At 44.2% G+C, this 15,087-nt stretch overlaps 1 protein-coding gene across 1 annotated transcript in view; it reads right to left on the reverse strand.

Annotated features, from left to right (window-relative positions):
• The window catches only part of grid2ipb (glutamate receptor, ionotropic, delta 2 (Grid2) interacting protein, b), a gene marked incomplete at both ends in the record, with an annotated part of 65,376 nt that overhangs the window by 1,291 nt on the left and 48,998 nt on the right, over positions 1 to 15,087 (reverse strand). The window contains 5 exons of the mRNA XM_083635770.1: positions 1,425 to 1,554; positions 2,310 to 2,396; positions 2,819 to 2,974; positions 3,904 to 4,100; positions 7,461 to 7,538. Of these exons, the coding sequence (XP_083491896.1) occupies positions 1,425 to 1,554; positions 2,310 to 2,396; positions 2,819 to 2,974; positions 3,904 to 4,100; positions 7,461 to 7,538 (648 nt within the window). The remainder of the gene's footprint in view (positions 1 to 1,424; positions 1,555 to 2,309; positions 2,397 to 2,818; positions 2,975 to 3,903; positions 4,101 to 7,460; positions 7,539 to 15,087) is intronic.

Here is a 15,087-nt window from a genome sequence, read left to right on the forward strand (position 1 = left end):
CGGGCGTCAAGGCAGTTTGCTCCAGGATAATCGTAATAATATCCTGTAGTGCGTGGTGCGCAGTATTTACAAATCTTGTAGTGTGTGCATGTTTGAGATTATAGGGGAGATAATCTTGGAAGATTCTCCTTATGTGCATGTCACAGCCAGATTTCAAAATCGGCTAGGATTTTCAAAATCCTGTAGTCTGAGCCCACCTTTAGTTACTTTCCGCCTCTGATGTTAGTCATTGGTCTAAGACAGTGGGAGTTGTGCCGACTGTATTTTCACACCTTTTACTTCTGTTTTAAAGGAACATGCCAACATTTTGGGAGATTCACCTATTTGCCATCTTCTCGATAGTAAGACGAGGAGATGGATGATAAGATAGGCAAGGAGATTGATGCCCTTCTCTTCTCTGTCCGTATAGTAGAAAAATAGCGGGCGCTAGTTAGCTTAGAACAATTAGTACTTTCATCTAAATCTACAACCTGTTTATTCAACCCGCTCCCCGCAAAGCTGATTAAGGAACTTCTTCCAATATTAGGCCTCTCCTTACTTAACATTATCAACAGCTCTCTCTCCTCTGGCATTGTGCCCGCTTTCTTCAAATCTGCCCTAATTAAACCGATACTAAAAAAAACAACTAATCTTGATTCTGAGGTTCTTAACAATTTTAGACAAATCCCAAATCTCCCCTTCCTCTCTAAAGTTGTTGAAAAAGAAGTCTCGATTCAACTAACTGACTATTTCTCGGATAATAGTATTTTCGATCCCTTTCAATCTGGTTTTAGATCGCTCCATAGTACTGAAACTGCTCTCACAAAAGTAACCAATGACCTTCTCCTCGCGTCAGACTCTAATTCTTCCTCTCTTCTCATTCTATTAGACTTAAGCGCGGCTTTCGATACAGTTGATCATAACGTCCTCCTAAATCGAGTAGCCACTCTCTGCAGAGCCGGAGAGCCCAGCCAGCAGTTTTACCAGCTGTGCCGCACTGATAGCCTACATACCAGCCTAGTCTAAGGAACCTCTGTCGGTTAGGGAAGCCGGTTCTATTGAAATCTTCAAAACTAGACTCAAAACCCATTCATTTTCCAATCATACTGTATGTGTGTCTGATGGTGTCATTGTCTGGAAACAATTATTAGCTGTTGAGTAAACTTAGTCCTGAACTGCTGAGCAGGCTGCCTCAAGCCAGCAGTATCAGTCTAAACTTGGACTTAGACTGCAGCTGTGCTGTGCAGCTGTGCTGTGCTGCTGTGCTGTGCATGAAGAGATGGCGTTTCACGGGATGGAACAAAAGCATTTCCTTTCAGGAAGGAAAGCCGTGGTGTAAGATCAGCCTACCTTTAAAGCCGTGGTGTAAGATCAGCCTACCTTTAAAGCCGTGGTGTAAGATCAGCCTATCTTTAAAGCCGTGGTGTAAGATCAGATCAGCCTACCTTTGGCTGCCAGACGAACTGTTGTTAGGTCTCTGGAGAAGTTGAGCAGCTCGGGAAAATGTTGGCACAGAGATTTGGCCAGAATGTGAAGAAAGGTGGATTTCCCGTCGACTGTTTTGGTTGTGCTTAGCTGTAAGACAGAAGGGAGGAGAATGAAATGGGATCATCCATAGACTTGGACGGAAAGCTAACTCGACAATTCACAGGGAGCTAAATACCGATTCCCAACTAGGGCTGCGTTTCGCAACTGATTTCCCGATTCGATATGATACAATATCGATAATATTTCAGTTACAATACCAATTTTGCTTGGATTGTTTGCTTGGATATGAAAGAGATTTTTTAAGAACCAATGCTGTAAATTGTACAAGGACAGGGGATCAGGAGGTAGAGCGGGTCGGCTCCTCCAGTCCACATGTCAAAGTATCCTTGGGCAAGATACTGAACCCCAAACCTCTCCTGATGGTTTTGCCAGCATCCTGCGTGCGTGGTCGCTTGCCACCGTTGGTGTGTGAATGGGTGAATTTAGGTTTACATTGTAAAGTGCTTTCCATAAAAGCAGTATATACTGTAAATGCAGTCAATTTACCATTTACAAGGAGCCCTGTAACCTGGTGCATTATTACAAATAAATTATTAATAATAATTAATGTTTACAGATGTTTACCGGAAGAACCAAACCACGCAAGTCTAACAGGGTTAAAGCTTCAAGCTTCCATGGGAAAAGGCATTATATTAAAAGATCAATATTGGGATTTATGAATTGATATCAGGTCTTTCAAATTAATATCGATTTGTACGGATATATATTTTTTAACCCAGATCTATTCCCAACAGCAACAACAGCTGAGATTAACATAATGAACACAAGCCTCGCCTCCCTACCTCGGTTAGGAAGTTGATCTTAAAGCTGGTCGTCCTGTGGCACTTGGGCTGGCCGTTGTTCAGGTAGTTTCCCATTGCAAGCACAAACTGTGGAGCCAGAAAACAAGAAATGTTCCCGATAATGTACTAAAAACTACACTCTCTATACCCCCTAATGTACTAAAAACTACACTCTCTACTACACCTCCAAATGTACTAAAAACTTGCAAGTCACGTGACGCCCTGCAGCCCAGAAACAGAAATTGCTATCCACCTACATGAGGAAAGCAGCAGCGTTAAAACTCACTTGTGAATGTAAGCAGACATGTCACATGACCTTGGGCCCCACGGAAGTAAAACCAGGAAGAAAAACCCCTTCAAAATGCTTCATGCGCTGGTGAGCGGCTCGCCGGCTTATGTTCAAATGAATGGACAGCCATTTTTCCATTCAGCCTCCAGTTATATACAGTAGAACCTCCTTGGTCCAAACTAAGTATCTCTGCTCCCCCTTTCTCAGAGCCTGATGTTACCTCCAGGATCTTGGCCAGTTTCTTGCTGCTCCTCAGCTCCACTGAAGCCTTGTAAATGTAATCATAGGCGACCTTCATTTCCTCCGTGCGTTCCTGCAGTGTCGTCTTGAAGTGGAGACTCCGCAAGCGGGTCTTGTACTCCGGCACCATCAGCATCTGACACAAAGCATGGAGATCTCCTCTTTGTTTGGTTTCATAAGACAACATTGTTTACTGAACCGCTGTGGGGAAATGAGTTTGTTTCAGCAGGGAAAGTGACAGGATTCAGCAGGGAAAATAGATGAAATAAATATAGATAAAGCTTTCACACCAGCCGCCCTCGTTTGGTCCGGACTTTCACACCAGCCTCATTTGGTCCGGAATTTCACACCAGCCTTGTTTGGTCCGGACTTTCTGACTTTTCAGTTGATCCAAAGAAAAAAACTTAACTTAACTTAACTTAACTTAACTTAACTTAAACGCCAGTTGTGAACCCTCCCCAGACCAACAGCGGACCAAACTCGGCGGTTTGGTCAGCTGTTGGTCCGAGGAAAAGAGGCCGTTTCGGTCCGGACCAAACTGCACCATAGTGCAGTTCGTTTGGCGTGTGAAAGCATTTTTTGGATGGTTTGGACTTTTGGACCAATTACAGAAAGTTTCCCAGGCTATTTTCAGAGGAAAAAAACACAGACAAACCTAACCGGACCAAATTTTCTTTAATTCTGAGGCGTAAATGTGTTTTTTTTACACGGTTTTCAGAAAAAGATTTCAAAAGTCATAAAAGTGGTCCTCGTTTGTGAAGATTATCCTACTAAACACAAATTACCACTCGCATGAACTTTTGTTAACCACACATACCTTATTTCATGCATTTAACAGAAATACCCAATCTAAAATCCCATAGCCTTTTCCCCCTAAGAACCAACATGGCGTCAATTTCTGGTTAAGCCTACAAAAATACATCATCCCTGCGGTACTCTATAACTGTTAAACTCAATGAATGGCTGCAAAACCGTTAACACTTTTCAGATATACTACTGATTTTGTAATGATACAAAACTGGTTGAATATCGGTGGTGTTCCTTGAACTGTGCAGTGTGTGTTACCTGGAAGATGAACTGGTCAGGCTCACTGAGCTTGGTGGGGTCTTGGTCAAAGGTCTGGTACTGCTGGACCTCCTGGTCGTCTGGGGCATACAGCAGCAGCTGTTTCAGGTGAGCCGGCTCCAGACGCTCTGTGCTCATGGTCATCAAGACCTCACGCAGCTCCACTGGAGATAGCTTCAGGTGGGCGATCAGGATGGCTGTGGGGGGAGTGGGAGGGAAAGGGGGCTAACCGTTATGAGGATAATTTACTTCTGTTCACCTAACTTTGTTCAAGGGCCAAGTCAGTCTCAAGTCTCAAGCCAAGTCCCAAAGTCTAAATGTAGATTACCAAGTCAAGTCCATGTCATTACTGGCAAGTCTCAATCAATGTAGATTACCAAGTCAAGTCAGAACAAATCAAGAGTACAGTATCAATTTAATATCTTAAAGAAAATTAAATATCTAAGACTTTTCAATGCAATATGGTTTTAATAGGATAAAGGTCATAATAGGATACAGGCCATAACACTTAACCCAGGCACTTGAACACTTCACAGAACACTGGAACCTCTTTGTACACTTTACCAGTTTGAACACTCAAAACCAGGGACAGAAATATCTCTGTGCAGCAACCTGTAGCACCTACCCCATGTATATAATTATAGATACGTTTACAGGGTATAGGCAGGAATCCTGAAGTTAAATTCAATACCTTTTAAGACCTTTTTTTAAGATATTTTCAATATATTTTAAGATCCCAATGCCACTTTCGTCACATCAGCGATATGGGTGTAAATCACAAGTTTCATCACAATACATTACATTGACTCTTTGGGCAATGATACGATATTTGCTGATATCACAAAGTCTGCCACGATAGGATTTTGATTCAATTCAGGGGTCTGTGATCGATATGAGACGATATCATATGCCAATGTAAAATGTAATCCCTCATCAGATGGCGATTAAGACTTTTTATGGTCCTTACTTTTCCCTAGATTGATTTATGAAATCTTAATACTTTTCAACACCCCGTGGATACCCTGGTCTTTGTTTACATTCCTGTGTGGCGTACTTATACATGTACATTCCTTTCATATATACCAGTATGTATTTAAAATAGACACTTTACACCACACTTATTACTGTATAGTAGTTAATGTAAATGTTTAAATGTACCCCTATTCGTGTTTGTCTTAGCTTGTGTGTGAGTGTGTGTGTGTGTGTATGCGCAAGTACATTGTGAGCAACGTAAACCGAAGTCAAAGTCTTCAACATGAGCCCGAGTCTCCAAAGCGTCCCCATGCTGTAGAAGACATCCTGCGTCATTCCTGTGCCGAAGACGCCACGTCCCTGTGGCTCCAAACACTACAGGCCCAGTGGCTTTGACCTCCCACATCATGAAGACCCTGGAGAAACGTCCTGGAGCAGCTCCGGGCCGGTCAAGCCATTCTTGGACCCCCTCCAGTTCGCCTTCCAGCCCCGACTTAGAGTCGAGGACGCCGTCATCTACCTGATCAACCACCCCTACACCCACCTGGACAAACCAGCGAGCACTGTGAGGGTCATGTTTTTGTTGGTACTTCTCCAGTGCTTTCAACATCATCAGGCCGGCTCTACTGGGTGAGAAGCTGACAGCGATGCGGGTGGATGCCCCCCTTGTGTCCTGGATTGTTGACTACCTATCTGGTAGACCACAGTATGTGTGCTTGCAAGACTGTGTGTCAGAGTGGTCAGCAACACTGGGGCAGCGCAGGGGACAGTCTTCTCTCCCTTCTTCTTCACCATCTACACCATGGACTTCAACTACCAGACAGAGTCTTGCCACCTTCAGAAGTTCTCTGATGACTCTGCCATAAGTGGATGTATCAACAATGGTGATGAAGTGGAATATCGGGCCATGGGGCCACAGCAATAGAGCTCAACAGTCACGTGACTTTTCATGACGTCATTTGCCCCAGAAGTAAGTTCCGCATTCATTTTCTGCAAAGACATTTAGATAAATACTTATATAATGAGTTTTAAGGCTGGAAGAAAGCCAACCAGTCTTCCAGAGAATCGTGTTGTTATACATTATCAAAGTTGGTTTGAATTGTGGACGGGTGGAGTGAGTCCAAATCTATCTTAATTGACTGACTCAGAGTGTCTGGTGTTCTGAGGGAGGAGTTAAAGGGTCTGATGGCCACAGGCAGGAATTACTTCCTGTGGCGCTCTGTGGTGCATCTTGGTGGCATCATTCTTGCACTGAACAAGCTCTGGTGTTTGACCAGCACGTCATGGAGTGGATGGGAGATGTTGTCCATGATGGAACGTAACTTGGACAACATCCTCCTCTCTGACACTGCTGTCAGAGGGCCCAGCTCCAGCCCCACAACATCCCTGGCCTTGCGGATCAGTTTGTTGAGTCTGCTGGCGTCGCACTGCCCTCAGCCTGCTGCCCCAGCACACGACAGCAAACAGGAAGGCACTGGCCACCACAGACTCATAAAACAACCTCAGCATTGTCCGGTAGATGTTGAAGGACCTCAGCCATCTCAGAAAGTAGAGACGGCTTTGTCCTTCCCTGTAGAGAGGGCTTCCGTGTTCTTAGCACAGTCCAGTTTATTGTCTATGTACACTCCAAGGTACTTGTAGTCCTCCACAATGTCCACACTGACCCCATGGATGGAAACAGGGGTCACCGGTGACTTGGCCCTCCTCAGGTCCACAGCCAGTTCCTTAGTCTTTGTCACGTTGAGCTGCAGGTGGTTTTGCTTACACCATGTGACTCGCACCATGTGACAAAGTTTCCCACCACAGCCCGATACTCGTCTTCATCCCCATTGTTGATACATCCAACTATAGCAGAGTCATCGGAGCGGGTATCCACCTGCATCGCAGTTAGCAGGATTTCTCAAAAATCTATTAACTTGTCATTGCCCACTGAACAGATATAGCGCTGAATGCCCATGTGCTAATCAGATAATCAGCTAAAATGCAAAAAAAGTGGGTAGAATGTGAACAGACAGAACTCATGTCCCATTTCAGGTCCAATCATGAAAATGAAATAAGTGAAATAAGTTGGTGATAGGTTGGTGAGGATGGTGGAAGAAATGATCAAAATCTGACATGTGGAACAGGCATACTGCATATTGACAGCAGAGGTATGAATGCCATTTTTTTCTATTTTTGACAGTCAGGCCACAGCAGAAACTACATTACTGTATATGAATATTGACAGAAAATGGATCTATTTCCTAAAATTATATGTTAATGTCTTTATAGACTACGGTACTTATACTTATATACCACTTTTTTTAGATACGTCTAAAAGAGATATGTTTTTTTATTCTTATTTATATTATACTGTTTTTTACACTACTTCTTAAATACTACTTATACCTACATATAATCTTTTTTATCAAGTTTTTTCTGACCCCGACACCCCCCCCCCCCCCCCCCAATCCCAGATTGTCCCTGTCCCGGTCGTTGCTCCACCCCCTCTGCCGATCTGGGAAGAGTTGTAGACTAGCACATGCTTCCTACACAGCCTGTAAACATGCTTCATCTTGTTACAAACTCCCACTGGTCATACTCACAGGCGTTGTAGGCTTTCTTATAAGACAGAATCTCCACCACATCTTTCTTTTTAAAGTTCTCAGGCAGGAAGGCTGAGTCTGGAGGAGAGACTGATCATTTAATAACAGTGTAAGGATTCGTTCTCCAGGCAACGGTGGTGGAAGCTGTACACACACACACACACACACACACACACACACACAAACACACACACATACAGAAACACACAGACACACACGCACAGACACACACACAGACACTGGCTACAGATAACAGTAGGTCGGTGGGTTAATGATACAGAGGTGAGTAAGAAGAAAGCTCTGCCATTGAATTCCCTGGAGGCCAAAACAGTCTGTGAAGAACATCTGAGACTGAAGAAACGGTCTGTGAAGAACATCTGAGACTGAAAAAACAGACCTGCTTAAAGCCCCGGATTTGACCACTTCTGGTTCCCTCCTCTGAAAATCAATGGGATTTTTGAATGGGGATTTTGGTGAAATGGCTGAAAGGAGGTCTGTGGTTAACGAAGGTTTATGAAACTGTGACCTTTGTGTTCAGCAAGATAATCTTCACAAATGAGGACCACTTTTATGACTTTTTAAGCATAAATCGCAAAAAAAAAAATATATATTTTCAGAAGATTGCTTCAAAAGTCATAAAAGCGGTCCTCATTTGTGCAGATTATATTGCTGAACACAAAGATCACAGTTTCATAAACTTTTGTTAAACACAGACCTTATTTCAGCCATTTAACAAAGATCCCATTGACTCAGACGAGGGAACCAGGAAGTGCAGAACATGACTTCTGGGTTGGCCTAGATAATTATGTCATCTCTGCGGTACTCTATAAATAAAGGCACGCTGGCAGAGCCATCTTGTGACAGAGCTCTGTGGAGACATAGATAGAGAGAGGGGGGGGTGTGCCTTGTGGAGAATGGATTTGATGAGCAGGACAGGCTCCAAAACAGGTTATGGACAACATGGTAACTGTGAAGGTACAAACACAACAGGTCATGTTATTAGGGGTTCAAGCCCTGAAGGGGCTGAAACCCTATTGTTTTTCACCCGGTTTATTAGGGGTTCAAGCCCTGAAGGGGCTGAAACCCTATTGTTTTTCACCCGGTTTATTATTATTCTTCTTGTTCATCTGCCCCGACGCAAATTCCCGTGAGTTGGTAAATGGTAGAGACCTGACATTTGGCCCAATGACAGATATTGTTGGCTGGTAGGTGCTCAAAAAAGATTTTTCGAATCGGCCTGAAGGTGGCGCTATAATTGAAGGTTTTACGTTAAAGGCCTTAACTTCCACGCCGTTGGTCCGATTTTCAAACTTTTTTTTTCCAGATGTTCAGGTGGACCTGCTCTACAAATTTGCTATAAGGACCCTCAATGTCCGCCTGGAAAGTTTTTGAGATATTTGGAAAAGTTTGGAAAACACATTTTTTGCATCTCCTCCTAGACCGTTGGACCGATTTCCACTAGAATCGACAGGAAGCATCTATGGAGCAAGCTCTACAATCCTGAATTTGGAATTTTTGAAATCTACTTTAGTTTCGGAGATATTCATCGTTAAAGTTGTGAGAGGGCGTGGCCTCACAGCTAAATTGTCATCACTTCATGACCGATTAAGGAATCTTCACGAAACTTGCAGGAGGTCTTCGGAGACCATCCTAGACCATGTGTGTCAAATTTTGTGCAATTCGACCAAAAGGGGGCGCCATAAACGCCAGAAATGGGCGTGGCTTAACATAAAAAAGGCTGTAACTCCACACCTGTTTGTCCAATGATCGCAAAACTTGTTAGATATATCAAGGAGGATGTCCTAGTCAGAATCAGAAGCTTTGTCATCTGCGCAAGGCTTGAACCCCGCCCATCGCCGCTTGCGGCTATATTTATTATTATTATTATTTTTCATCTGCCCCAACGCAAATTCCCGTGAGTTGGTAAATGGTAGAGACCTGACATTTGGCCCAATGACAGATATTGTTGGCAGGTAGGTGCTCAAAAAAGATTTTTCGAATCGGCCTGAAGGTGGCGCTATAATCGACGGTTTTACGTTAAAGGCCATCACTTCCACGCCGTTGGTCCGATTTTCAAACTTTTTTTTTCCAGATGTTCAGGTGAACCTGCTCTACAAATTTGCCATAAGGACCCTCAATGTCCGCCTGGAAAGTTTTTGAGATATTTGGAAAAGTTTGGAAAACACATTTTTTGCATCTCCTCCTAGACCGTTGGACCGATTTCCACTAGAATCGACAGGAAGCATCTATGGAGCAAGCTCTACAATCCTGAATTTGGAATTTTTGAAATCTACTTTAGTTTCGGAGATATTGATCGTTAAAGTTGTGAGGGGCGTGACCTCACAGCTAAATTGTCATTACTTCATGACCGATTAAGGAATCTTCACGAAACTTGCAGGAGGTCTTCGGAGACCATCCCAGACCATGCGTGTCAAATTTGGTGCAATTCCACCAAAAGGGGGCGCTATAGCAGCATTCAGTACCTGTACCTTCTAAATTGTTTGATTTTGAAGGGCAGCAGGAAGTGCTGATTCATTGCCATTATGGCCAGCCTTCCTTCTTGTATGACACTTGACACTTCTGAGCTGATTGCAGAAAAGAAATTGTCATTTGGCCTGTAGGGGGCGCTATTGTTTGCCTATGGGGGGCGCTACAGCAACGTATCTCCGCAACCGTAACTCGTAGAGGCTCAGGGATGGCGGCGTTGGACTCGGGGTGGAAAAGTAGCTTTAGGAGGCCCGTGCGGAATCACCATCGCACCTTCCGTTTCCCATTTATTAGGGGTTCAAGCCCTGAAGGGGCTGAAACCCTATTGTTTTTCACCCGGTTTATTATTAGGGGTTCAAGCCCTGAAGGGGCTGAAACCCTATTGTTTTTCACCCGGTTTATTAGGGGTTCAAGCCCTGAAGGGGCTGAAACCCTATTGTTTTTCACCCGGTTTATTATTATTCTTCTTGTTCATCTGCCCCAACGCAAATTCCCGTGAGTTGGTAAATGGTAGAGACCTGACAGTTGGCCCAATGACAGATATTGGTGGCTGGTAGGTGCTCAAAAAAGATTTTTTGAATCGGCCTGAAGGTGGCGCTATAATTGAAGGTTTTACGTTAAAGGCCTTAACTTCCACGCCGTTGGTCCGATTTTCAAACTTTTTTTTTCCAGATGTTCAGGTGGACCTGCTCTACAAATTTGCCATAAGGACCCTCAATGTCCGCCTGGAAAGTTTTTGAGATATTTGGAAAAGTTTGGAAAACACATTTTTTGCATCTCCTCCTAGACCGTTGGACCGATTTCCACTAGAATCGACAGGAAGCATCTATGGAGCAAGCTCTACAATCCTGAATTTGGAATTTTTGAAATCTACTTTAGTTTCGGAGATATTGATCGTTAAAGTTGTGAGAGGGCGTGGCCTCACAGCTAAACTGTCATTACTTCATGACCGATTAAGGAATCTTCACGAAACTTGCAGGAGGTCTTCGGAGACCATCCCAGACCATGCTTGTCAAATTTGGTGCAATTCCACCAAAAGGGGGCGCTATAGCAGCATTCAGTACCTGTACCTTCTAAATTGTTTGATTTTGAAGGGCGGCAGGAAGTGCGGATTCATTGTCATTATGGCCAGCCTTCCTTCTTGTATGACACTTGACACTTCTGAGCTGATTGCAGAAAAGAAATTGTCATTTGGCCTGTAGGGGGCGCTATTGTTTGCCTATGGGGGGCGCTACAGCAACGTATCTCCGCAACCGTAACTCGTAGAGGCTCAGGGATGGCGGCGTTGGACTCGGGGTGGAAAAGTAACTTTAGGAGGCCCGTGCGGAATCACCATCGCACCTTCCGTTTCCCATTTATTAGGGGTTCAAGCCCTGAAGGGGCTGAAACCCTATTGTTTTTCACCCGGTTTATTAGGGGTTCAAGCCCTGAAGGGGCTGAAACCCTATTGTTTTTGTGCCGGTTTATTATTAGGGGTTCAAGCCCTGAAGGGGCTGAAACCCTATTGTTTTTGTGCCGGTTTATTATTAGGGGTTCAAGCCCTGAAGGGGCTGAAACCCTATTGTTTTTGTGCCGGTTTATTATTATTATTTTTCATCTGCCCCAACGCAAATTCCCGTGAGTTGGTAAATGGTAGAGACCTGAAACTTGGCCCAATGACAGATATTGTTGGCTGGTAGGTGCTCAAAAAAGATTTTTCGAATCGGCCTGAAGGTGGCGCTATAATCGAAGGTTTTACGTTAAAGGCCATAACTTCCACGCCGTTGGTCCGATTTTCAAACTTTTTTTTTCCAGATGTTCAGGTGGACCTGTTCTACAAATTTGCCATAAGGACCCTCAATGTCCGCCTGGAAAGTTTTTGAGATATTTGGAAAAGTTTGGAAAACACATTTTTGACATCTCCTCCTAGACCGTTGCACCGATTTGCACCAGAATCCCCAGGAAGCATCTATGGAGCAAGCTCTACAATCCTGAATTTGGAATTTTTGAAATCTACTTTAGTTTCGGAGATATTGATCGTTAAAGTTGTGAGAGGGCGTGGCCTCACAGCTAAATTGTCATAACTTCATGACCGATTAAGGAATCTTCACGAAACTTGCATGAGGTCTTCGGAGACCATCCTAGACCATGTGTATCAAATTTTGTGCAATTCGACCAAAAGGGGGCGCCATAAACGCCAGAAATGGGCGTGGCTTAACATAAAAAAGGCTGTAACTCCACACCTGTTTGTCCAATGATCGCGAAACTTGTCAGATATATCAAGGAGGATGTCCTAGTCAGAATCAGAAGCTTTGTCATCTGCGCAAGGCTTGAACCCCGCCCATCGCCGCTTGCGGCTATATTATATATATATTTTTTATCTTTACTTATACAGGGGGGGTCTCATTGAGAGCAATGATCTCTTTTTCAGGAGCGCCCTGTTCACATTCACACACACATTCAAACCTGGAAGCTGACCAGTACAACCACAGTCTGATCCGCTGGCCACTGATCAGCTCCACTGGAGCGGTTGGGGTTAAGGGCCTTGCTCAAGGGCACCTCATTGGTGGTAATGAGGCTGGGGCAAGTGCTGCCTTTTCACTTTCCCGACCCGGATGTATGTATGTATATACAGTATATATATATACAGTATATAGATAGATAGATAGATAGATAGATATATCACCGGAATATATATACAGTACATGTATATATATATATGTGATTTCTCTGCAAAAATGGCAAAACAGGTTCCTCAAGTTGCAATTTTTTGCCACTTCGCATCACTGATGACATCACCATTGCTCTTATGACATCACTGATGATGTCACAATGAGTGACATCACTTCCGGGACAAAAATCATTCTAGGAATGAAAACCGACCTTTTTTTTCAGATTTACCACATTTCGCAGCTGCCATTTTGCAGCTGCCCTGGTCGCTGCACCCACCCTTTGCCGATCTGGGGAGAGCAGAGACTAGCACCATGCTTCCTCCAAGACATGCACAGTAGCCAGCTGCTTCTTTTCACCTGATGGCGGGAGCTTCACCGGTAGGATGATGCACGTGGGAGGATCACGCTATTCTCACCAGTTCCCTTCCCTCCGAACAGGCGCCGACCAAAGGAGGCGCTAGTGCGAATCCTCTCAATATGGCTTCCCTCCCGCAGACACCAGCCAATTGTGCCTGTATGGATGTCCGACCAAGCCGGAGGTAACGCGAGGACACGAACCTGCGCCCCTCACATTGGTAGGCAGGGAATCTACCGCTACACTACTCGGACACCCGAAAACTGATCAATATTGATCAGAAAACGGAGTATGCATGCAGTATAAAGCAGTATAAAATATATATATAAATATATTGTTACTCTGTTTATGTGATGTATTATGATTGAAAATCAAATCTTAGTGGTACAAGTTGTGTGTTTATTTACCGATGTTGAATGTAAATGTATAATTTCATAGTTTTGGGTAGTGTAGAGGTAAAAGCGGTGGTAGGCGAGTACCACCGCGGAGATCTGGGTTCAATTCCCGGCAGCGGTGCCTCCAGCTTGGTCAGACGTTCATACAGGCACAATTGGCTGTGTCTAGGGGTGGGAAGCCGGTGGGGTATGAGTTCTGGTCGCTACACTAGCGCCTCCTCTGGTCGGTCAGGGTGCCTGTTCGAGTGGGAGGGGAACCGGGGAATACGATACGATACGATACGATGCGAAATAGTTTATTAATCCCCCAGGGGGGAAACTGAGTGCCACCATACTGTACATGCAAGACAAACAGGCAATGGTAAACAGTAAAGACAATCACAGTAGACAAAGAATAAAATATAATACATGTCTCAGCAGTACAAAAAAAGAGGAGAGCACATTGCCAAATGAGGCCAACCAGGTTAATAAGTCCAATATTCCATGATGCCACCCACTGCAGTCTGCAGGCTAGAGTGCAGCAACAACATAGCAACAACAAGCAGCTCAACGACAATAATCGTTAAAAAACCTCACAGCAGCAGGTACAAAGGATTTCCTAAATCTCTCTGAAGAGCACCTAGGCATAATAAGCCTGTCACTAAAGGAGCTCTTCAGGTCACTAAAGATAGCCTGCATTGGGTGATCCTCATTGTTCATGATCCTCCTGAGCTTCCGACCCATTCTCTTCTCCAGGATCGTCTCAAGGGAGTCTGGCATCACGCCAATGATGGATCCGACTTTCCTGATCAGTTTGTTGATCTTGTTTTTATCCTCGGTTTTTAGACTGCTCTCCCAACAAACAACAGCATAAAACAACACACTTGCTAAAATACTTTGATAAAACACATGGAGGAGGGACCTGCTTACCTTAAAAGAACGGAGCTTCCTAAGAAAAAACAGCCTGGACTGTGCCTTTTTAAAAATGGCACTGGAGTTCTCACTCCAGTCCAGCTTACTGTCCACCAGGACACCGAGGTACTTGTAGGAGGACACTACCTCAATTGCCTCACCATTGATAAGAACAGGAGTGACTGGGGCCTTTTTCCTTCTAAAATCAATGATAAGCTCCTTGGTCTTGCTTACGTTTAAAATAAGGTGGTTGTCTCCACACCATTTCACAAAATGGTCTACCTCCTGTTGGTAGGCTAGGTGGTTGTCGTTGGTGATGTAGCCAACAAGTGCAGAGTCATCTGAGAATTTTTGAAGGTGGCAACCGGATGCTGGACTAAGCCTACAGTCTGAGGTGTAAAGTGAGAAGAAAAAAGGGGAAAATACTGTGCCTTGGGGCGCACCAGTATTGGTGATAATGGTTTTCGAGATCTTGCCACCGATTCTCACAAACTGGGGTCGAGATGTGAGGTAATCTACAACCCAGGCAACCATGCTGTTGTTTATGCTAAAATCAATCAACTTATTGGCTAAAATATGAGGCTGGATTGTGTTAGCGTGATCCTCCGACGCCCTACATCCTGCTAGTGAAACCCCTCGCTGTCAGGTGAAAAGAAGCGGCTGGCAACTCCACATGTATCAGAGGAAGCATTAAAGCATAAAAATAAAACAAAATAAAAAGGACCAAAATGCGCGCCTCCCCCCCACACACACACACAAAAAGCAGACCAAGGGCACACTAAATGCCCTCTGTAAAAAGAAAGAAAAAAGAGGGTAATTTCTTAACCTGTGTCACAAATAACAAACAA

Source organism: Poromitra crassiceps, assembly GCF_964638095.1.
Source record: "Poromitra crassiceps genome assembly, chromosome: 4".
NCBI lineage: Eukaryota > Metazoa > Chordata > Actinopteri > Beryciformes > Melamphaidae > Poromitra > Poromitra crassiceps.